Source organism: Argentina silus (genome assembly GCF_951799395.1).
Source record: "Argentina silus genome assembly, chromosome: X".
Classification (NCBI taxonomy): Eukaryota; Metazoa; Chordata; class Actinopteri; order Argentiniformes; family Argentinidae; genus Argentina; species Argentina silus.
In genome coordinates this window covers 41,806,405-41,829,246 of record NC_139653.1, presented here as the reverse complement: position 1 = coordinate 41,829,246, position 22,842 = coordinate 41,806,405, and the positions used below count along the sequence as shown (strand labels likewise).

Below are 22,842 nucleotides of genomic sequence, written 5' to 3'. Positions count from 1 at the left end.
GTAAATTCTTTATTATTACACATATTACAGTGTGTGTGTGTGTGTGTGTGTGTGTGTGTGTGTGTGTGTGTGTGTGTGTGTGTGTGTGTGTGTGTGTGTGAATGCCTATGTGTGTATGGGCTTATTTCTGCTGGTCTGACTGATAGTGAAGCCCTCTCTCATTATCAGTGTGACGCTAACACAGGCTGATGGCTCTATTAGTAAGATCACTGTCTCAGGGTTCAACTGGGCTGCACTGGACATCACTGCTGCCATGCTCAGCACCACTGCTCCCATCATCATACACACGCACGCACACACACACACACACATCCCCTCTATGTGGTCAGTCCTGTGGAAGGACATCTGATACAAACTAGTGATAACTGAGATAGTGTTTATTTTAAGCCCGTAAATATGAGAGCCACAAGGATACAGTACAGTTGCTGACTTGTGCACTTGGAGTAAAACTGCGTTGAAGGGTACACTGAGATCTCTCCTTTCTCTCCATCTCTCCCTCCCTTCCTCCTCCCCCGTCCTCCTCCTCACTCCCTCCTTCCCTCCCTCTCTCAGGAGTACGTACTAGCCCACACTGAGATGCCCACTACTCTGGAGGGGGCAGAGGGAGCCATCAAGAAGCAGGAAGACTTCATGACCACCATGGATGCCAACGAGGAGAAGATCAACGCTGTGGTCGACACCGGACGCAGGCTGGTCTCCGACGGCAACATCAATGCTGACCGCATCCAGGAGAAGGTCGACACCATCGATCAGAGGTATGGAAGAGACTTAAATTGGTTGAAAAGTGTTATATCATATTGTAGCCTCTCTCATTGTACATTTTGTGTCAATGTTTTCATCCCAATCTTACATATTGTTCACTTCTGCTTTGGTTGTGAATATATCTAAACATCCGGAAAGCATTAACACATATACTGTATGTAGGTCTATCAGTGGATTGCAGTTGTCTGTGCTGTTAACTCGATGTATTAACCCGTGTGTGTGTGTGTGTGTGTGTGTGTGTGTGTGTGTGTGGTGTGTGGTGTGTGTGTGTGTGTGTGTGGTGTGTGGTATGTGGTGTGTGGTGTGTGTGCACAGACATAAGAAGAACCGTGAGGTAGCCAGCGAGCTGCTGATGAAGCTGAAGGATAACAGAGATCTGCAGAAGTTCCTCCAGGACTGTCAGGAGGTGAGTTACGTGTGTGTGTGTGTGTGTGTGTGTGTCACACACATGTTTGTGTGAGCATACAATGTTTGTGTGTATGTGTACGCATGTGGGACACATGAGCATACTGTGTGTATGTGTGTGTGTGTGTGTGTGTTGTGTGTGTGTGTGTGTGTATGAGCGTTTGTCTGCGCGTATGAACGCATGTGTGTGTAGGTGTATCTGTGTGTGTGTGTGCACTTGTGCGTGCACGTTGTACTAATTGTCTATCGTGTGTGTGTGTGTGTGTGTGTGCGCAGCTGTCCCTGTGGATTAACGAGAAGATGCTGACCGCTCAGGACATGTCATATGACGAGGCCAGGAACCTCCACAGCAAATGGCTGAAACACCAGGCCTTCATGGCTGAGCTGCAGTCTAACAAGGAGTGGCTGGACAAGATAGAGAAGGTATGCATACTTTCACACTACCATAGTACCACACGACCACACTATCATACTACCACACGACCACACGACCACACTATCATACTACCACACGACCACACGACCACACGACCACACTAACCATCGGGACTTCGTGGCCGAGCTGCTGCAGAGTGGCTGGACAAGACTGAGAAGGTCCGGTTTCATTACAGAAACTGTACAACCTAGAATAAGTCATTTGAAGCCAACAATGGAGAGATCCTAGTACTGCAAAGATGTTGGGAAACTTTCTACTCGATGTTTGTGTGTGTTATAATTAGTAAATATCCCATAATACAGCATTATAACCTAACCTCCCTTCCCTCGTACTGTGTCTGTGTGTTTTCTTAGGTAAAATAACTATCCCATGAAACCTAAACATGTACTTTATCCCCTGGTACTGTAGGATGGGACGCAGCTGATTGCAGAGAAGCCAGAGACGGAGGCCATGGTGAAGGAGAAGCTAGCTGCCCTCCATAAGATGTGGGAGGACCTGGAGTCTACCACCCAGACTAAGGCCAAGTGTCTGTTCGACGCCAACAAGGCAGAGCTCTTCACCCAGAGTTGCGCCGACCTTGACAAGTGGTTGGTTGGACTGGAGGGCCAGATCCAATCAGATGACTACGGCAAAGACCTGACCAGCGTCAACATTCTGCTCAAGAAACAACAGGTACTGTACTTTGTGATGATTGTTTTGTTAAAAGCGCTATACAAATACATTTTCACTGATTGATCACTGTAGTGCTGGCTATATCATAGGGTTGAAGTTCATTTAGTTTCAGTTCAGTAAATTGAGGGTAGGAATTGTCACAAATTGCCACATAACAGAATAATGGCCGATTTTCAATTCATGAATTGATATCAAACTGAATTGAGCCCAACTGTGCTCGTGTCCCGATCAGTCATGGCACTGACCTACTGTGTTGCCTCCCGTTGAATAAACCATTTCGGTCTCAATGAAAGTCATCCTGCTCAAGAAACACTGAAGGCTGCTGGACTGTAGTGCACCCTGTACTGTAGGCCACTATGCTGGCCTACAAAGCCAAAGTACAGTAACTGAAGACATTTTCTTTGACTGGAAATAATGGAGAAAAAAGCCCTCAGCTATCAGTCTCGTTTTTTCTCATGTTTCATCCTTTCGGCAGTTACTCTACTTTCGCATTTTAGGGCAGTGTACATAGCTCTTCTCTGTACTGTGTTGTACTAATCACCACCAGCATTCAGCTGGCTCATTCATCCCCTCTCCTCTGCCCTGCTACTCTTCCCTGAGATGTTGCTGCAAAAGAGAATATGTTCTCAGTCAAACTACTGACCTGGTAAAGAGTTACAGTACATATATACTGTACTTCTCTGTAAAGCTACACCCATCAAAGCCTATTCAGTTCTAGCACTGTCCTGCTCTGTCTTGTTTTCTTGCCTCCCTTTGACACTTACTCTTGGCGGGGGACAATTTCAGCCATAATTGTCCCCCGCCAATAAAATTGATTTGGTATTTGTCCGTTCACATGTCAAATGCTTTTTCCCTGGGGCGCTCAAGTGGCGTAGCACACTAAGGTGCATTAGTCGATTCCGGCCATCGACATATCCTGCATGTCATCCCTCCTCTCTCTCACCCATCCTTCCTGTCAATCTCTACTGTCTCTATCTCAATAAAGCAGAAATGCCCTAAAAACATATTTTTAAAAAAAATGCTTTTTCTCCAACACCACTGGGACAATTTTGATGAAACTTGGGTGAATGATGACCCTTGCCATTGAGATGCGGCATTTATGAAATTACACTGATTGGCCCAATTTTTATGAAACTATGTTGAACAAACATCATAATAGGTAGCAATGTGGAGAGCTAGGAGTGTAGCCTAATGCAATAGGTCCATAGCCTAGCCTAATGAATTTGTGAATAATATTTTGAGAAATCAACGCAAAGCTATAAGAAGCAAGACTGGTAATTAATTTTAAAAAATCAAATCGCTACACGTTCCGGTAACTTTTCAGTCTGGCTACAAATGCAGCTGTAGGAGTGTAGCCTAATGCATTTGGGAATACTATGTTAATAATATGTGACTGAAGTCTGTTATGCAGCATAATTTAATACTGAAACTTGGCCTATAATAATAATCCGGAAACCAGAGTTGTGTAACCTATGTTTATAGCCAGTTACATTTGTAACCAAATAATTTGCCTGTGCAAATACTGTATTTTGTTATAGCCTGTTGGTGAAATTTGTGTTTGAAGTAAAGGCGTCTTGTATCGATAGAGTTAGTACGAAAGTAGCCTAATGGTGCCCAAATAATTGTTCTCTTGGGTCACAGAAGGTGATCGCACCAAAAGAAAAGCCCTCCCTGTGTGCAACAGGGACACAGCACTGTAAAACAGTGACAACCAGAGTGTTTCATTCATAGGCTTCTCCGTCACTCTCCTTTTGAAGAGGGAGCTAAATCATTTGTGGGGGACAACATGTTTACTTGTTTATAGTTAATGCCACTGTCCCCCAGCGCTGTTCTCTGATATGATGTCCTGTACTGATCTGAAAGTCTTGTTAGTGTACACTCATCATGTCCTCTACACTCATCATGTCCCCTTCACTCATCATGTCCCCTTCACTCATCATGTCCCCCTACACTCATCATGTCCCCTTCACTCATCATGTCCCCTTCACTCATCATGTCCCCTACACTCATCATGTCTCCTTCACTCATCATGTCTCCTTCACTCATCATGTCCCCCTCAGTCATCATGTCCCCTTCACTCATCATGTCTCCTTCACTCATCATGTCCCCCTCAGTCATCATGTCCCCCTCAGTCATCATGTCCCCTTCACTCATCATGTCCCCTCACTCATCATGTCCCCCTACACTCATCATGTCCCCTACACTCATCATGTCCCCCTACACTCATCATGTCCCCTTCACTCATCATGTCCCCTTCACTCATCATGTCCCCTTCACTTCTGGTACTGTAGACCGTTGTTCCCTGCCTCCCCCTGTTGGGAGGTAAACAGCCCAATTTCATTGTCACTTTACATCATTCTTCCTCTTCCCTAAAACCCTATGTATCGATCCTGCCAGTAACCTGGAGGTTGGCTCACTTTTATAGTCAAGAAAACCCATTTAAGACCCTTTTAAACCTAATATTGTGTATTTATTGTATTTGGAAATGCAGTCCTTAATGTGGATATTTTTGGATGCAGTACGTTACTCTTAGCGCAGTCTTAGCAGGTTTCGCTGGGTTTTTATGTGCATACAGTATAGTACAGTATAGTATAGTACAGTACAGTACAGTATAGTATAGTACAGTACAGTATAGTACAGTACAGTATAGTACAGTATAGTATAGTACAGTACAGTATAGTATAGTTCAATCATTCACCAGGCAGTGGAGCTGTGGTGAGCAGGCTACCCAGCTATTATGTAACACCTCCTGCTACACACACACACACAACCTCCAGTTATGCAATCCCTCGCATTGATGTGTGGAGGAGCCGGCTCTGTGCCAGTGTGATGAGCCTCCCTTAGTCCCTGCTGTGTGTGTGTGTGTGTGTGTGTGTGTGTGTGTGTGTGTGTGTGTGTGTGTGTGTGTGTGTGTGTGTGTGTGTGTGTGTGTGTGTGTGTGTGTGTGTGTGTGAAAACGAGAGAGGGGGAGAGTGAGAGTGTGATGGAGCGAAACAGTGAGCATGCCCATAGTATGCATGTTAGGGACATGCTGATACTGTGCAGCAATGAAATAATGTATTTTGTACCCATAGTATCCGTGGTGTAACTGAGACCCTGATGTGTGTTTTGTACCCATAGTATCCGTGGTAACTGAGACCCTGATGTGTGTTTGTGAGCAAGATAGAGAAAGAGAGAGAGCAATTGTAGGATATGAAAGAGAAAGGGGGAGAGATCCAAATGAGAGAGGGAGCGATATAAACTGAACATTTGCTCTCAGTGTATCAGAGAGAGAGCTAAGGAGAGCATGGAGTAACTCTGCCTCTCTCCTCTGTTTCTCTCCTCTCCTGGTCTGCTCTCCTCTCTTTTCTTTTTCCTCCGCTGTTTCTTTTCTTTTCTGATCTGCTCTGCCTCTCTCCTCTTCTGGCATTCTCCTCCTCCTCCTCCTCCTCCTCCTCCTCCCTCCCAGATGTTGGAGAGCCAGGTGGAGGTGCGTCAGAAGGAGGTGCAGGAGCTGCAGAGCCAGGCCCAGGCCCTCAGTCAGGAGGGGAAGGACTCAGATGAGGTGGACGGGCAGAGACGCATCGTGGAGAGCAAATTCGAGGAGCTGCTGGATCCCATGCAGAAGAGGAAGAACTACCTGATGGCCTCCCGAGAGATCCACCAGTTCAACAGAGATGTGGAGGACGAGATCGTAAGTGGGGTTGTGTGTGTGGGGTTGTGTGTATGTGTGTGTGGCCAAACGAGAGATACACCAGTTCAGCAGACACAAGATCGTTAGTAGTGTGTGTGTGTGTGTGTGTGTGTGTGTGTGCAGGGGGGGGGGGGAGAGGAGGAGTTTGCCCAATGTTTTTTTGTGTTAATTTGCAAATGTATGCAATAATATACACTATATACACTATGCCTATTGCCCTATGGCAGTTTAACTTTTAGAGCAGCAGAGTAGCACCCTCCTCTCCAGAGAGATGTTGTTCAAACTAAATGAAGATTTTATTTTTTCCCCTCCTTTGAAGGAAGGCTGGTGTCTGTATTCTTGCCTGTGATTGTCTCTAATGTGATTGTTAACTGTATTTATGTCTTAGATTGTCTCTTTGTTAAGTGTAATAACTGACTCCATTCAGACAGACATGCAGGGTAAGGCTATGTGTCGTGTAATGGCTGGGTTGGGTCTGTGAACCTAAACTAACACGTCTGCATCTGTGTTTATCATTAGCTGGGTTTAAAATTCATATTCAAGTTAGAAAAACAGCTTTGCTCAAGCAGATCACTTACTGTATTTCAAGTGGTTATTTAAGTTAAGTTAAGATGACTGTATTAGTTTGTCCAGCCTGGCCTTAGATCTGTGTGTGCTGTTGTCCTATGACATTGGTTGTTATGTATGCCTAGGCACTAGCTGAGATGTGAATTTAGGCCTATGTATCATTTCAAACACTGAGATTGTTTGTCTGTGTTGGCGGGGTGTGTATGCGGCAACCAGGTGGCTTTTTGGTTAATGATAGTTTGTATTGTGGAGCTAACATTCATCTATCAATCTTTGAAAAACTGGATACTAATTTCTGTGTTTTCCTTGTAGCTCTGGGTTGAAGAGAGAATGCCTCTGGCCACATCTACAGACCATGGAAACAACCTACAGACTGTCCAGCTACTCATCAAGAAGAACCAGGTGAGAGAGAAAACACACATCAGTCCAAACAGTATTTCACAACCCTAAAATCCTAACTATGTAGCAAGTACAACTGTACTTAGAGAATGAATATAGAGTGCAATCTTTTCTATCTGTCTGAATCAGTGTCTATTCGTTATATTTATGACCTGTTGTACCTATGAAACACCAAACATTATTAACAACGTTTTACACTACTACTCTATGGCCAGCTGTTTGACCCCTGACCTCCCTCTCTCCTCCTACAGACCCTACAGAAAGAGATCCAGGGCCACCAGCCGCGCTGTGATGACATCTTCGAGCGGAGCCAGCAGATCCTTCGCGAGGACAGCCCCCAGGGCGAGGCCATCAGAGAGAGGCTGGCCGACCTGCAGCGTCTATGGGCTCAGATCATGGAGGAGACGGAGAAACGCCATGCACGTCTGGAAGAGGCTCACAAGGCCCAGCAGTACTACTTTGACGCTGCCGAGGCCGAAGCCTGGATGAGCGAGCAGGAGCTCTACATGATGTCAGAGGAGAAGGCCAAGGTACTTAACATAGTAATAGTTAATAGTGTCAGTGGAGGCTGGTGGAGGTAGAAATCTGAGGATGCATTACAATGATCCTGTGCTCCCTCTCCATCAGCCACTGATTAGTATAGCAGCCTGTATATGGTATTCATTCAGTCTGTATAGTGTTGATATAACAGGAGCTAAAGGTTAATTAATTTATTTACTGCAGAGTGTCAATCGACAGAAATGACATCTATACGACACTTTTAAGTGTCGTCGGAGGGTGTCGCACACCTCCAGAATGTTCTTATAGCGCTGACGACATAAGACAAGGCGAGCGAACCTTTGTGCCTCTTGAGCGATGATATGTCGATCCACACATGTTAAAAAGCGTAAAACAGCCTTAAGGTACTATACTGTAATACTGAATAGCAACATGGTTTAATATACAGTAACAGTGTTATACAGTAGTAGGAGCTGTACATGATGTCGAAGGAGAAGGCATTAGTATAGTCATATTACAGGTTAATACAGCGGTCTGTATGGTATTAGTATAGTCATATTACAGGTTAATACAGCGGTCTGTATGGTATTAGTATAGTCATATTACAGGTTAATACAGCGGTCTGTATGGTATTAGTATAGTCATATTACAGGTTAATACAGCGGTCTGTATGGTATTAGTATAGTCATATTACAGGTTAATACAGCGGTCTGTATGGTATTAGTATAGTCATATTACAGGTTAATACAGCGGTCTGTATGGTATTAGACGGCTAATAGCAGGAGTTGTACAAGATGTCGGAGGAGAAAGCTAAGGCACTGAGGTGTTATTAGAGCAATATTGCTCTGCTGTGTGTGGTGTTGATATACAGTATAGCAGGTACTGAACTGGGTCCCCAGCTGTTGAGGGGATAGGGCAGGATGTGGTCCTCTGTGGCTCAGTCGGTAGAGCATGACGCTAACAACGCTTAGGTTGTGGGTTCGATTCCCGCTGGGACAATATATACTGAAAAATGTATGCACTCACTGCAATGTAGGTCGCTTTGGATAAAAGTGTCAGCTAAATGGCATATATAAATAGCATATATAGGATGCTTTATGGCAAAGCTGGTTGGATACGAACAGGTCGACTGACAAGGGGCAGTAGTGTAACTGAGTCAGTGCTGTCACCCGGGTTATTAGGCCTGTAGGCAGAACTTGGACCCTGTCACACCAGGAGAGAGCTGAGGAAGTCAGCGGAGGGTGAAGGACATGGACAGTGACCTGGACTATGGTTGTGGTGCATTCTGGGACATTTTGGGATTTGAAATGACTAGACAGGAAATGGACCTCCTGGGCACGAAGTCATGACTTTCAGTGGACTGACTGTGTCCTCGTTGGTTACATTTCATTCCCATGTAAAGCCGGATCTGTCTATGGGAGACTAGACATCTCACTCATTCAATCAAATGCAAATAACGGTTTTCCAGATGACTCAAAACTGTGATTCTGCTTGAACTATTTTCATTGTTGTTTTTACCGACAATATTATACAAAGTAAATGCAGTATTATTATTATTTTACTTCTGTGTTTAGGCTGTGTTCCTCTCTCACCTCACTGTTTTTCTATAATCATGTATGCTTACGGCATTTCCATCTAACACTGTACATTGACTTGTTATCTGTGTCTGCACTTTCACTATGTGTGTCTGCACACACTCACACTCTCTCCCTCTCTCTCCCTCCCTCCCTCTCTCTCTAGGATGAGCAGAGCTCGGTGGCGATGCTGAAGAAACACCAGATCCTGGAGCAGGCTGTGGAGGACTACGCAGAGACAGTGCACCAACTCTCCCAGACCAGCAGGGGCCTGACGGCCGCAGAACACCCGGAGAGGTGAGGGGGTTAGTGGGGTTAGAGATTATGGCTCAGGGGCCATCTTCAGGGCTATGTACTAGACTAAGGGACAGTAAGGTTTTAAACCTCACACAGAATGGATAGTGACCTAAACATTTTACATTTACATTTAGCTGGCGCTTTTATCCAAAGCGACTTACAATAAGTATATTCATCTAAGTAAGTGAACAGTCATCGTAAGTAAAACCTACAATCAGAACACAGAATACACCACTGTCACTCAAGGATAGTAGTAAAGGATAATCCACTCCCCTGCAGAGTTTAAGTAATGTCAGGTTTCAGACTTCACAGTCTGAGGTTTTATTATAACAGAAGTTGAAGAGCGTGAGGATAGTGCTTCTCACAGGGCTGGTTCCTCAGACCCAGAATAAGCCCACTCCTGGACTGAAAATCACTTTCAATGGAAATTTTCAAATCTGGCCAATAAAAATCATATTTGTATTCTAACTCTCTTCTTCTTCCTCTTCTCCCCGCTCCTCCTCCTCCTCCTCCCTCCCAGCGAGCGTATCGGCATGCGCCAGTCTCAGGTGGATAAGCTGTACGCAGGGCTGAAGGACCTATCAGAAGAGAGGAGGGGCAAGCTGGACGAGAGGTTCCGCCTCTTCCAGCTGAACCGCGAGGTGGACGATCTAGAACAGTGGATCGCCGAGCGCGAGGTCGTGGCCGGGTCACACGAGCTGGGACAGGACTATGAGCATGTCACGGTATGTAGCTGTACCGTACAACCAGTGTCTGTCTGTATTATCTGGGATTCAAACAACAACAAAGCAGTCTCCCAGTGTCTGTCTGTATTAATGTACTATTATGAGCTCCCCACTGTATGTTGACAGTTGGCTCTTATTTACTTAAAAACTATATGAGTAGTCAGGGGGTTAGTTTTAGCTTTTCGTTATGGATAGATAGATAGCAATTTTTTTTGTTATAGAGTAAGCTAATTCTGACTGTCAGATATCAATGTTGTCTTTAATTTACAGTTATTTTAATTGACATTAGGCAACAAAACAAGTTATTTACAAGTGAATAATCATCATTAAACAGCCGGGTCTTGCATTGTCATGGTAACCCTCCATCCTCCCTCCATCTCCAGATGCTGCAGGAGCGTTTCCGTGAGTTCGCCCGGGACACGGGCAACATAGGGCAGGAGCGCGTGGATGCTGTCAACCAGCTGGCCGACGAGCTCATCAACTCAGGCCACGCTGACGCCGCCACCATCGCAGAGTGGAAGGACGGGCTGAACGAGGCCTGGGCGGACCTCCTGGAGCTGATCGACACGCGCACGCAGATCCTCGCTGCGTCCTACGAGCTGCACAAGTTCTACAATGACGCCAAGGAGATCCTCAACCGTATCCTGGACAAACATAAGAAGCTTCCGGAAGAGCTAGGACGTGACCACAACACCGTGGAGACGCTGCAGAGGATGCACACCACCTTCGAACATGATATACAGGCACTGGGGACACAGGTAACATACACTATACACACACACACACACACACACACACACACACACACCACCTTCAAGCATGATACACAGACACTGGGGACACAGGTAACATACACTATGCACACACACACACACCACCTTCAAGCATGATATACAGACTCTGGGGACACAGGTAAAACACACCCAGGTACACACATCCACATTCAGTACATTCACACACACACACACACACACACACACACACACACGCTTATTGTGTATAAGAAGATATATAACATTTATAAGGTTATATGTTGTTAGATATTGTTATGAACCCCCCCAGATGGCATGTTTAGGGGTAGAAAAGGGGGGGGGAAACGTAACATACCGTGTGTGCATATAATGTTGGGAACCGCTGGTGTTGTGGTAGTGCAACACAAACTACTAGAACGACTTTATAAAATGCCAAAAACAAGAAACATTTATTCACAATAAAAATAACAAACAATCAAACAACACGAGGGAACACAGAGGGAGGACGAGACAGTGCCAAAGAAATTAAAATTAAAATAACACCCAAGCTATATGGTAGCTTCTAACCCTACCTGTTCTACAAAGTCTGCTATCTAACTAACTAACTGTCTTGCCCGCTTACCTTAAACCCAAAATACAAGAGGTGGCGCCCGCCTGGGGAAGCTAACCTAATGTATATAGACAAAACCAACCTGCGTGACAGAGGTGTAAGCCCATGGGCATCTTACAGGTGAACAAAATGGTATGACAAACAGACACTAGAGCAAGAGCAGCGTATACCCTGGACAAACACTACGTAGAAACAATGACAGAAAGAACCGCTAACCAATGCCACCACACCCCCACTGAAGAGGGAGCGGGAGTTTTAAATATAGACGGACGCCCGCCCCTCTAATTGGATGACGGATGACAGCCAGACGAAACATTGGGGGACTGACGGACGAAACGATGATTGACAGGGGGGTGAACCTATACCTGGGAGAGAGACAGAGGGACAGACAAACAGACAGACAGAACAAACGACACCACACGCACACAAATGTGGGGACGTAACAGATATGTAGATTATAGATTAAGACTGCTCCAGTCCTATGTACCTCTATCTACCCTGACCTCCTCTGTCCCCCCCTCCCCCAGGTGACGTAACAGATATGTAGATTATAGATTAAGACTGCTCCAGTCCTATGTACCTATATCTCCTCTGTCCCCCCCCCCTCCCCCCAGGTGCGTACACTACAAGAGGATGCGGTGCGTCTCCAGTCGGCTTACGCCGGGGACAAGGCTGATGACATCCAGAAGAGGGAGGGGGAGGTGCTGGAGGCCTGGAGGACTCTGCTGGAGGCGTGTGACGGACGCAGGGTCAAGCTGCTCGAGACTGGGGACAAGTTCCGCTTCTTCAGCATGGTCCGAGACCTCATGCTCTGGATGGAGGACGTCATTCGCCTCATCGAGGCCCAGGAGAAACCCAAGTAGATATGAGATATATACCTATTGATACACCTGTGCATGTAGATATTTACCTGTAGATGCACCTGTACAGGTAGATACTGTATATACCTAGATAGCTGCAGCATGAAAATGCTGACACTGATTCCCTGAAAAACATAGAATAAATCCACAGACATGGTATCTGCCATGGCCATGGAGAGGGTTAGGGAGGGGGTGGGAGGGAAAGGGGAAGGGATGGAGGGTGGGAGGAGGGCAAGATAATGATGATCCAGACAGATCTCTGACAGAAGCTAGAGCCCACTGTAATCAACACTTGTCTCTGATTTAAACCACATACAACCAACCTGGGTGTGTGAACATACGGCTTTAGTATGGCTTTAGAAAATTATAATAGTCAAAAACCTACTAGTGTGAAGAATAATGTACTGTACACCAATGGAATACTGTATTAATGACAGAAAACTATGTTAGAAGTGAGATGTTATTGCTTGTCAAAAGCCGTACAAGACAGGAAATTCAAAATGAGCACCACCACGCATGACTTTACATTTATGCTTTTTATTGACCTCTCCAACGAACCAAAGGGCACACTGTATAAACCCAGGTTACTTCAGGATGTGTAACCTTTGTCCTTTGTTGTTGTTTACCCCAGGGACGTGTCGCAAGTGGAGCTGCTGATGAACAACCACCAGGGTATCAAGGCGGAGATCGACGCCCGTAACGACAGCTTCACCTCCTGCATCGAGCTGGGCAAATCCCTGTTGGCACGGAAACACTATGCATCAGAGGAGGTGGGTGTGTCTCTCTCTCTCTCTCTCGCCCTTTGTGGTTGTAGACTATTGCATTAAGAAATGTGATATGTTTGTAGCCATGTAAACTGACGCCCTTTCATGAAACATCTGTTATTGTAATGTTTTCACTGTCTAACTCTAGTTTCCTCTTTTCAGATTAAGGAAAAGTTGCTACAGTTGACGGACAAGAGGAAAGACATGATTGACAAGTGGGAGGACAGATGGGAGTGGCTTAGATTGGGTACGTATCTAATCATGTCCAGTCAGTATTGCAGTGCTACCCTGACAGAGTCATCCTGAACGCTACGTTCAACCTGTTTCACTTCACATATCAGTCTGACTGTGTTTGTGGCCTTTCCTTGGCGAGTGACTGGCTGCTTGTGTTCATATAGCGTTGATCTGTGACTGACTATATGTGACATTCTTTGTGTGTGTGTGTGTGTGTGTGTGTGTGTGTGTGTGTGTGTGTGTGTGTGTGTGTGTGTGTGTGTGTGTGTGTGTGTGTGTCCAGTTCTGGAAGTGCATCAGTTTGGGCGGGACGCGGGCGTGGCAGAGGCATGGCTGCTGGGACAGGAGCCGTACCTGTCCAGTAGGGAGATGGGCCAGAACGTGGACGAGGTAGAGAAACTCCTCAAGAGACACGAAGCCTTCGAGAAGTCTGCCGCTACCTGGGAGGAACGCTTCTCCGCTCTGGAGAGACTGACTACGGTAAGAGGAGGGGTGGAGAGGTGGAGGGAGGTAGAGGGGAGGGAGGCAGAGGGGAGGGAGGGAGGGAGGGAGGCAGAGGGGAGGGAGGGAGGGAGGTAGAGGAGAAAAAAGGGGAGGAGGAGGAGGAGGAAGAGAGATGGAAAGAATGCTTTCTCCACTCTGGAGAGTCTGACTACAGGGAGAGGAAAGGAAAGGAGAAAGACAACACTCTCATGTACTTTGCCTTCAGTAAGTATTCACCCTCCTGGACTTTTTCCACATTTTGTTGTGTTACAACCTGACTTTAAAATAGATTGATGTTTTTTTGTCACTGATCTACGGAAAATATCCTATAATGTCAAAGTGAAAATTAATTTTAATCACATGAACTATTATCTTTGCATTAAGATGGACAATTCAACTTATTGAGTAACTTGTTGACGCTATTTTTGCATTTAAACACATTTTACTTATTACTTATTGACTCGACATTTCAGTCTCTCATTTCTAATTAATTTGTAAACATTTCTAAAACATAATTTTCACTTTGATATTATAGGGTATTTTGTGTAGATCAGTGACAAAAAAAATCTATGAAATCTATTTTAAAGTCAGGTTGTAACACAACAATATGTGGAAAAAGTCCAGGGGGGTGAATACTTACTCAAGGCACTGTATGTCACTAAAATCAGCCATTCAAAACACAACTGACATCAGGAACAACTGGCTAGTGACACAAGACGAGACGGGGGGGAAAGTGAGGGGCGTCCACTACTCACTGGTCTGTCTGTCAAACCAGCCGTCCACCACTCAGTAGTCTCTTTCACAGCTTTTCTTTGACGGGTAGAGCTCATGAGTCTTGGCGAGTGAGACTGTAATTCACGGATTTCTCATTTGAACCATCTATCCACAATTCACTCATTTCAGCAAGCGTCTACAGTACAATGCACTCATCTCGTCTGCCACTGAAATACGATAGGTTCTCAAAGAAATGACTTCCCTTTATGAATTTCGATCTGATGCTGGTCTATTGTGTGCGCGAGCAGATGGAGTTACTGGAAGTGAGAAGACAGCAAGAGGAGGAGGAAAGGAGGAGACAGCCCCCCCCTGCCGAGGTTCAGGCCTCTGACGCAGCCGCGCCACAGCAGAGGTAAGAGAGCGGGTGGGTGTGAGTGGGTGTGGGTGGGGGTGGGTGGGTGGGTGGTGAGAGATCAGCCTGGAGCACATACTGTACAGCAGGCCATCTGATCATTTGACTTGGCCCTAAGCCAGGTGTTGGCATGGCCAAACATAGCTTACTATAGTATGTGCATTGATTTGAAAACAGAAATGTTGGTTCATGTTTAATGTCCCTCTTAACTAAAGGGCCTGAATAGATGTGTGTGTTGTCTATTCTGCATGGGGGGGAGACTGACTGTGTTGTTCTGTGTGTCTTCCTGTCAGCTGAATAGCCTTAATAGAGAAGTGAGTGTGACGGTAAACTGTACCATGTCTGAGACTAACGCCTTCTTTCTGTTTCTGTGTGTGTGTGTGTGTGTGTGTGTGTGTGTGTGTGTGTGTGTGTGTGTGTGTGTGTGTGTGTGTGTGTGTGTGTGTTCGTTCGTTCGTTCGTTCGTGTCTGTGTCCTCCAGGGAGGGAGAGCAGGTGTCTCAGAACGGCCTGCCGTTGGACCAGGACTCCCCCAGGGTTAGTTACCGCTCCCCAGCCTACCAAAAGTACAGCAGCAGCTTACAGAGTCGCAGGACTGGGGGCGAGCGTGGGGGGCGGGCCGGACCATGACCGTGACCTCCCCTAACGCCCTCTGACCCCCTACTCTTGACCCGCCCATACAGGGAGAGGACTGATGATGACACATGTCTACTGTCCACCTCTCAGGCCCCCCCCCCCCCCACACCGTCCCCATCATTCCCATTTATTTAACATTGATAATTATCGTCCATACCTTCGGTTACAGTACATGACCCTTTACTACCTTGATTATTCTTTCCTTTTATATTTGTGTAATGGTGCGTTTAATTGAGATTAGCTTTGCTGATTTGTTGCAGTTTCCTTTTACCGTGTTGCAGTTTCTATTCTCCCTCTAGTCTTATTGTATCCCCATGTTGCTCACTTAAACTACACTGAAATGAAACAATTTTCAGTGTCTAGTTGTTACTAGTTAGTAGTTTAGTCAGTAGTTATGGTGCCTTCAATGACCAGCTGAATATGCTTTGACTGGAAATACTGAACACAACGCAGGTTTATTTAAACTTTTATTTATTCTGGTTATTCTTATTGAGATGACATCACTCTTGCAAGAGAGACCTCACTGAGGACTCCTCTGTAACCTACCTGTCCTGCAGTCACTAGAGGACAGCTTCTGATATACATGGTACTCTGGTGGAGGCAGAAATCAGAGGATGGGTTCATTGTAATGCATGAATGGAATGAGAAATATACCATTCCTCATTCCATTCCATGCATTACAATGAGCCCATCCTCTGATTTCTATCTTCACCAGCCTCCAATGATGGTACTGTAGCTGCAGCTGCTAGAACCTGCAGCATTATCTGGCGAGATATAAGCAGGGCTAAAATAGGAAAGTAGAAATAAGTTCAGCCATTTTGGATGGTAGAAGAGCAGATTTACTGTTCAATGCTGAAGTAGTGAGTTACGAGTACTTGTGGAAAACTAAAAATCCATTTCAAAATGTGGTTAAATATTTCAAGAATATGCTTGACAAGAAATTAAGCAAAGGGATCACTGTTGACTGAGAGAGAATGAGTTGGTTTATTAATGAGTTAAGTTTATTCCGCATGCCTCGGAGAGAAGGGTATTGTAGGACAAGGCAGAATTACATCATCTAGATTCCTTCATGAGCATTTAGTGGTATTGTGTGTTTGCGTATGTATGAGTGTGTGTATATGTGTGTGATCTATGGGAATCAAAAAGAACAGGTGGCAAAGCACCCCCAAGCCAACACCCTTCCACTTCTGTAGGTTTCTGTATCTTTATATCTATAAAACTCCTCTTTTTCCTCTTCTGTCAAATTTAGTTTTTTTTCTCCCCTCATTTTCCTTTTCCCTCTGCCTCTTTCTTCTCTCCTTCTCTTCTATTCCTGTTTTCTTTCTCCTCCTTTTCGTCCCCCTCTCAGCTCGACACTCCCCTCCTCCTCTCTCCAAACCTGATGATTTGTCTCCTCCTGTATGTTATCATATACAAACTGACTATGTGGAACCTGAATAACTGACAACCAGAAACAGATTAAATATCAAACAGATTAAATATCTTTGCCTCAGTGATGCAATTAAAGAATCATATTTATTTACTTTTCTAACTCAGGCTTCAAGTTACACCAGATCAAAATAGTCACATGACAATAAGACATTTAAAAATGATTAGAACTATATGCCCCAGATGTCCAACCATTTCATCATCCCTCCATTCCACCTCCGTGCCACATACGTATGTCCCTGATACCATTTCACTAGATGTGGAAGGGATATCTGATATCGCTTCCCTGTTTGTACTTTAGGGTTGTCACTATGGAGGCTAGTGTGTGAACAGTACTGTGTGCGTGTGCGTGTGCGTGTGTGTGTGTGTGTGTAGCGAGGCTAAAGACACATTCCTCTTGGCCATTGGGGTCTGCAGTTTTCCAGTACCTGCCTTTTCTTTCTCATCAGTATTCTTCCTCATGTTAGCGATGTTCTCCATTTCCCTTCATGGTTATGATGTTGCATGTTGGTTTCTCTCCACCCTTAGATCATTCTAGACCACCCCCCCCCCCCCCCCCCCCCCCACTAACGCACATCCTCCAATAAAACTGTGTTAGTCATTCACTCCACATGTATGTGGTGTTTTTGTTTTTGTTGTCCTCGTTCTGTCAGAAAATTAACCCTTGTTGTGTCCTTATGTCTGATATTATTGTTTTGTTTTGCATGTCATCATTCATCAGCATGTTTTTCAGTGACCATTAGCATGTCTTTCAGTGACCATTGTTTATTTCTGTGTTTTCATCCTGGGGTTGTTTTTTATTATAATTCTATTATGATTTTATTATAATTGATTTACACATTAATATTATACTCAATCTTATGTTATACTACTCCACATCAAGGTTATTTGATAGTTGTCTCATACAGGGCATAGAAGGTCCAGTGATGTTTAAGTTACAGGTAGTATAGTTTCGTTTTGGTGCAAAGAGACACCTGTCCTAACTAAGATGAAACATTCTATGAGCAGTCATAGCTTGGGTGTTTTTAGGCCTGGGTAAGGTTAGTTTCAAATGTAACATACATTCTATCAAAGGTATCCTCCTATAGGCCTTATTAATTTCAAACATATCAGAGACTTTTTGTAGTTGGTGGTTATTAGGCTAATTTGAAGTATTTAAAAACAGCTTAGAGAGCAGATTGGAATACACCCCTATTGATCCTAGGCCAAAACCAAGTTACTGAAGTGACTGTCAGTCCTTGTATGAGTGAGCAGTTGAGGTGGCAGTTGTCTCAGTAGGCCTAAACACCTAAAATCAGTCTGATAAAGAGGCAATGGATGGACTCTGAATAGCTGTAGTTGGGGGTGAATCCTTATTATGATACTCAACTAAGTGAACACTCACAAAACCCTGAACGTTTAACCAAGAGGTGGTGAGAGATATTACTAGTCCCGTTGCACTAATCGAAAGCTGCAAAACCTGACCACGACACAGTCCTGAGGGCCCAGGATTGGTCCAGATCTCTGTATAAGCATCCAGGATTGGTCCAGCCCCTGGCAAGCTCTCACTAAAAGCGTCCACGATTGGTCCATCCCCGAAGAGCTCAGTACTGGGTAATAAGAGACAGCTTTGGAGTGGGTGTGTTGTGAAAATATTCTTTTAACAGGCCAATCGCATTCCCCCCTTCACTTGACAGTAATGATACTGAATATCAATAATAAGTTCAAGCAATTTCTGGTAATTGTTTGTGGTTTTGTTTTGGAATTCCCTTCTGCTGGCTGGCTCTCTCTCTCTCTCTCTCCTCTCTCTCTCTCTCTCTCTCTCCTCTCTCTCTCTCTGTCTCTCTTTCTTTCTTCAATGATGTTTTGTGTTGAAGTGTGAATGCGGTGTGCATGTCCTAATCCTCTGATCTGTGCATGTCTTATCCACTGATCGATAAATTATTGGTAATCCTATGTTCTCTCTGCCGGACGTCTAGTCCCTATCTAATCAGTACTATAATCCTAATCCACAGCTGCTGTAGATCACCAGGGTCCCAGCTTCCTTTTGTTATGGTAGTAAAACACGCTACTCAGAGTCTCACCTCCGACACTGAGCCCAAGAGCTGACCTACTAGGAGCTCAGGAGCACACAGACATAACATAGGAGGGGATGGAGGAGACACACTCATACAGTACATAGGCATGACGCAATGATACATACTGTAGTTAAAATATTTTTTAAATTGTTTCAAATATTTGAAAAAACGTGTGGCTGTGCTTGATTTAGCTTGCCTTGCATGCACTTCGGAGACACTTCCAGTGCTTCCATTGTGCCTAACAAGGAAATCAAGCACACTTCATGTTTTTTCGAATATGCATTTTCCCCAGGTCTGGTTTGGTCACCGTAAGGGTGACATAGAGATTCATAAACATGACATGATAAGTATAGGTAGCACTGACACTTGCCAATGTTACTCAGCTCCGGGGTGCAGTGTGTGCAGTGTGAGATTCTTCTCATGATGAAGCTGGGCTGGAATTGTTAAACAGAGACAGATTAAACAATTGGAGACTGGTTGTGATTTATCCACATCGACACTTTAGAGGCTTTTCTTTCATTCGTCATCAAAGGGGACAAGAGGGGACAAGAGTCCAGCTGTATTTGTCCTAAATCCACTTCCTCATGATAAGGGTTGAATAGATAGATACATGTCTCATGACAGTCAAAGAGAAAGTTCTGGATGTTTCTACACAGCCTCTGACCCTGCTCTGCATGCAGCCTTACTCACCTCCTAGCCCTGATATGGCTAGCATCCATTACAATGAGGACAACCATAGCTAGCCATATTGGGCTTGATATGGCTAGCCTCTATTACAACAGGGGAGGCTGGTGGAGTTAGAAACCTCTTTCCATTCCATGCATCCACCAGCCTCACCTACATTACAATGAGGATAACCATAGCCAGCCATGTCAGGGCTACTCAACTCTGGGATTTCCAGCTCCAGTGTGTGTCCTCCCCAGAGTCATCTAGCCTAGTTGTGTACATGTCCATATGACTCTGATCCTACCCAGCCCCTAGCCTGTATCTGACACCTCTCTCTATCTACCCCAGGACAACGGCGAAGGAAGTGACATTGTTAACGGGGTGGCGGAGCCCAGTCCGGGTGGCTCTCCCAGTGCAGCTCGCAGGGGCAAGGCCAGTCAGGCCGCCACGCTCCCGGCTAAGACCCAGGACTCTCCACCATCTCAGATGGAGGGCGTCCTGCACCGCAAACACGAGTGGGAGGGCCACAACAAGAAGGCATCCAGCAGGTATACACACACACACACACACACACACACACTAATTTCCAGGTCACATTACTCTACAACCCATTAATTTAACCCACCTGTGTGTGTTTGTGTTTCCAGGTCCTGGCACAACGTGTACTGTGTGATCAACAACCAGGAGATGGGCTTCTATAAGGACAATAAGAGCGCCAGTCAGGGGATCCCCTACCACAACGAGATCCCCATCAGCCTGAAGGATGCCGCCTGTGAGATCGCCCTGGACTACAAGAAGAAGAAGCATGTGTTCAAACTGAAGTGAGTGCTTGTCTAAACGATGGGATTCAAATGCGGGTCTCTCCAATGTTGCCCACTGAGCAACAAGCTGGCCTCTTGGTTTGATTGTCAAGACGTTATGCTGGCATGCAATTATGGAATACACACACTATGTCTATACTATAGTTTTTCTCTAGCATCTCTGTGATGACGTGACATTAGATATCCTGCCCTACTGCATGTCTGTGTTGTATCATAAGTGACTGACTAAATACTCTTCTGTTTCTCTTACCCGTTTGCAGAGCTACAGATGGGAATGAGTATCTCTTCCAAGCCAAAGATGATGTAAGTTTTGCTTAAATGTTGTTCTATATGAATTCATGAGTTAGTCTTAGGTTTGGCAGATGCCATGTTTGTGATGAATGCAGTGGACGTGTCTATGGTAAGCACTAAGTTGTGTACATAAGAATATCTGCCTCTGGTTGTTGTATATTTAGTCTATATTTAGTCTCTGTGACTGTCTCAGTTAGTAGGATAAGCGTGTGTGGGTGTGTGTGACTATCTACATTGATGATGTGTGTGTTGATATGTCATGCCACTGTCTCTAACTCCTCTCTGGGCCTTTAGGAGGAGATGAACTCGTGGATCCAGGCCATCTCCACCGCCGTGACCTCTGATAAACCAGAGTTGACCCCTAGCAGCCATAGCACCCCCGCCTCTAGCCGTGCCCAGACCTTGCCCACCACCGTCGCCCTGGCAGTCGAGTCCAGCCCGGGGAAACGTGATAAGGACAAGGAGAAGCGCTTCAGCCTCTTCAGCAAAAAGAAGTAGTCCCCCATCCCTAGCCAGCCCAAACGCCCATCCTCTTCCTCCTCCTCCTCTTTCTCTTTTAAGCGAGACTCCAGCATGCAAGCTCAGAGCCAAAACCACACTCTGTGCCTATGAAACCCTCAGCCCGGCTCAGAGGTCAACTTAACAGTTATGGCGTTTCTTTTTTTAAGATAAGGAACAAAAAAAAAGAAAAAGACGAAAAATTCATAAAGTTAAGGGGTTGTTATGCGATGCTTTGGGCCGCTGCCGACCGTTGTTTAAACCATCCAGAAGTCGCCGCCGGAAAAACATAAGAGTTACTTTTTCTCTCTCCATTTCCCACTTCCTCATCTCTGCTTTCTTTCACTCGTTGCTTTTCATTATTGTTTCGTTTGTTTTTTTCCCAGTTCTCTTTTTTTGTAATTGTACGTAGTTTCTAGGGTCTGTCCTCAGTTTTGTGAGGCTATCTTTGAGAGATGACTTGCGTTCCTTCCCTCTGTGGTTGAAATACCAGGTCAGCGGTGCTTTGAACTGTGTGTATAACTTGTGTATAACAAACTTAATAAAAACCTGTTTAATTTTCACTTACTAATAAACCCGACAACCATTATAAGCTTCAGTATAGCATTTCTTTCCTAAACACTTAGTATGACATGTTAATTTGAATTAAGGAAATCATAATAATATCAGATATATATAATCATATATTTGGGCTAAAATTAATAACTAAGACCAGTCAGAATGTTTGATCTCCATGAAGAACTAGAACAGCCAATAAGTTTTATTTCTGTAATTTTTTCAAAACATGATTCTCTCCTTAGTTATTTCGACTTGTTTTCCTACAGTATGTATTTGAGTTGCATTATAATGTATCTTTAAAAATTATTTAGTACAAAGTATAATGTTTAGATGTACTATAAACACTTTAAGCATTGTTGTTAAGTGGAAAAGTGGATGATTCTAAAGCATTTACTGGAAAAAAGTAATGTTACAGAAAAATAGTTGCTTGCTTGTTGGCTATAGCACTGCATATTATCATTTTTTGCTACATTCTCTGGCTATTTGATAAATAGAGTGCATTTCTCTGTCACTGTTGTAATGAAATATTTCTTCATATTGCACAATCAACGATGCCACGATGGGACAGGAGAGAGCTTGTTAGCCATAGGCCCATAGGTGTACTAGGGTCACAGGTAGTTGGAACTGCACCCGTAGACTTTTACCCTCTCTGTTCAATATGTGCAAAGCCATTAAAATGCTTTTAAGATTACTCCTGTGTGCGTGTGATCAATGTTAGACTACTGTTATCAGCATAAATCAAGTCTTATGGGGTGGTTTACCAGGACCCAGATTAAACTGGATGATGTTCGATTGACAGTCTCTGTTGAAAGTACTTTTTAGTCCAGCCATAGGGTTAGGGTTAGTTAATCAGTGTTTAATGAACCACTCCAAAATGTCTCTTCACGTCAGATTAGTTAGAAAACACGGCAGAATAAAACCAAGGCGTCTCTTCATCATCAATTCACCTTACACATAGAAAGACAACAATAGCAAGTGGATTTATTGGACACTGTTTTCTTCTAGTGATACTGATCTTGAGAGAGGTCATGCTCTAGAAACATCAGCCTTT

At 44.7% G+C, this 22,842-nt stretch overlaps 1 protein-coding gene across 2 annotated transcripts in view; it reads left to right on the top strand.

The window, feature by feature from the left end:
* The window catches only part of sptbn1 (spectrin, beta, non-erythrocytic 1), an 85,349-nt gene extending 62,867 nt beyond the window's left edge, over window positions 1-22,482 (top strand). For both annotated transcript variants that reach the window (XM_083695352.1, XM_083695351.1), the window contains 20 exons: window positions 553-755; window positions 1,078-1,168; window positions 1,444-1,590; window positions 2,012-2,275; window positions 5,724-5,948; window positions 6,828-6,917; window positions 7,166-7,444; window positions 9,153-9,283; window positions 9,804-10,008; window positions 10,392-10,766; window positions 11,985-12,229; window positions 12,862-13,000; window positions 13,157-13,241; window positions 13,512-13,708; window positions 14,734-14,837; window positions 15,319-15,373; window positions 19,972-20,171; window positions 20,271-20,444; window positions 20,705-20,747; window positions 21,030-22,482. In XM_083695352.1, coding sequence (XP_083551478.1) covers window positions 553-755; window positions 1,078-1,168; window positions 1,444-1,590; window positions 2,012-2,275; window positions 5,724-5,948; window positions 6,828-6,917; window positions 7,166-7,444; window positions 9,153-9,283; window positions 9,804-10,008; window positions 10,392-10,766; window positions 11,985-12,229; window positions 12,862-13,000; window positions 13,157-13,241; window positions 13,512-13,708; window positions 14,734-14,837; window positions 15,319-15,373; window positions 19,972-20,171; window positions 20,271-20,444; window positions 20,705-20,747; window positions 21,030-21,233 — 3,456 coding nt within the window. In that variant the 3' untranslated portion in view covers window positions 21,234-22,482. The remainder of the gene's footprint in view (window positions 1-552; window positions 756-1,077; window positions 1,169-1,443; window positions 1,591-2,011; window positions 2,276-5,723; window positions 5,949-6,827; window positions 6,918-7,165; window positions 7,445-9,152; window positions 9,284-9,803; window positions 10,009-10,391; window positions 10,767-11,984; window positions 12,230-12,861; window positions 13,001-13,156; window positions 13,242-13,511; window positions 13,709-14,733; window positions 14,838-15,318; window positions 15,374-19,971; window positions 20,172-20,270; window positions 20,445-20,704; window positions 20,748-21,029) is intronic.
* Window positions 22,483-22,842: the final 360 nt, after the last annotated feature.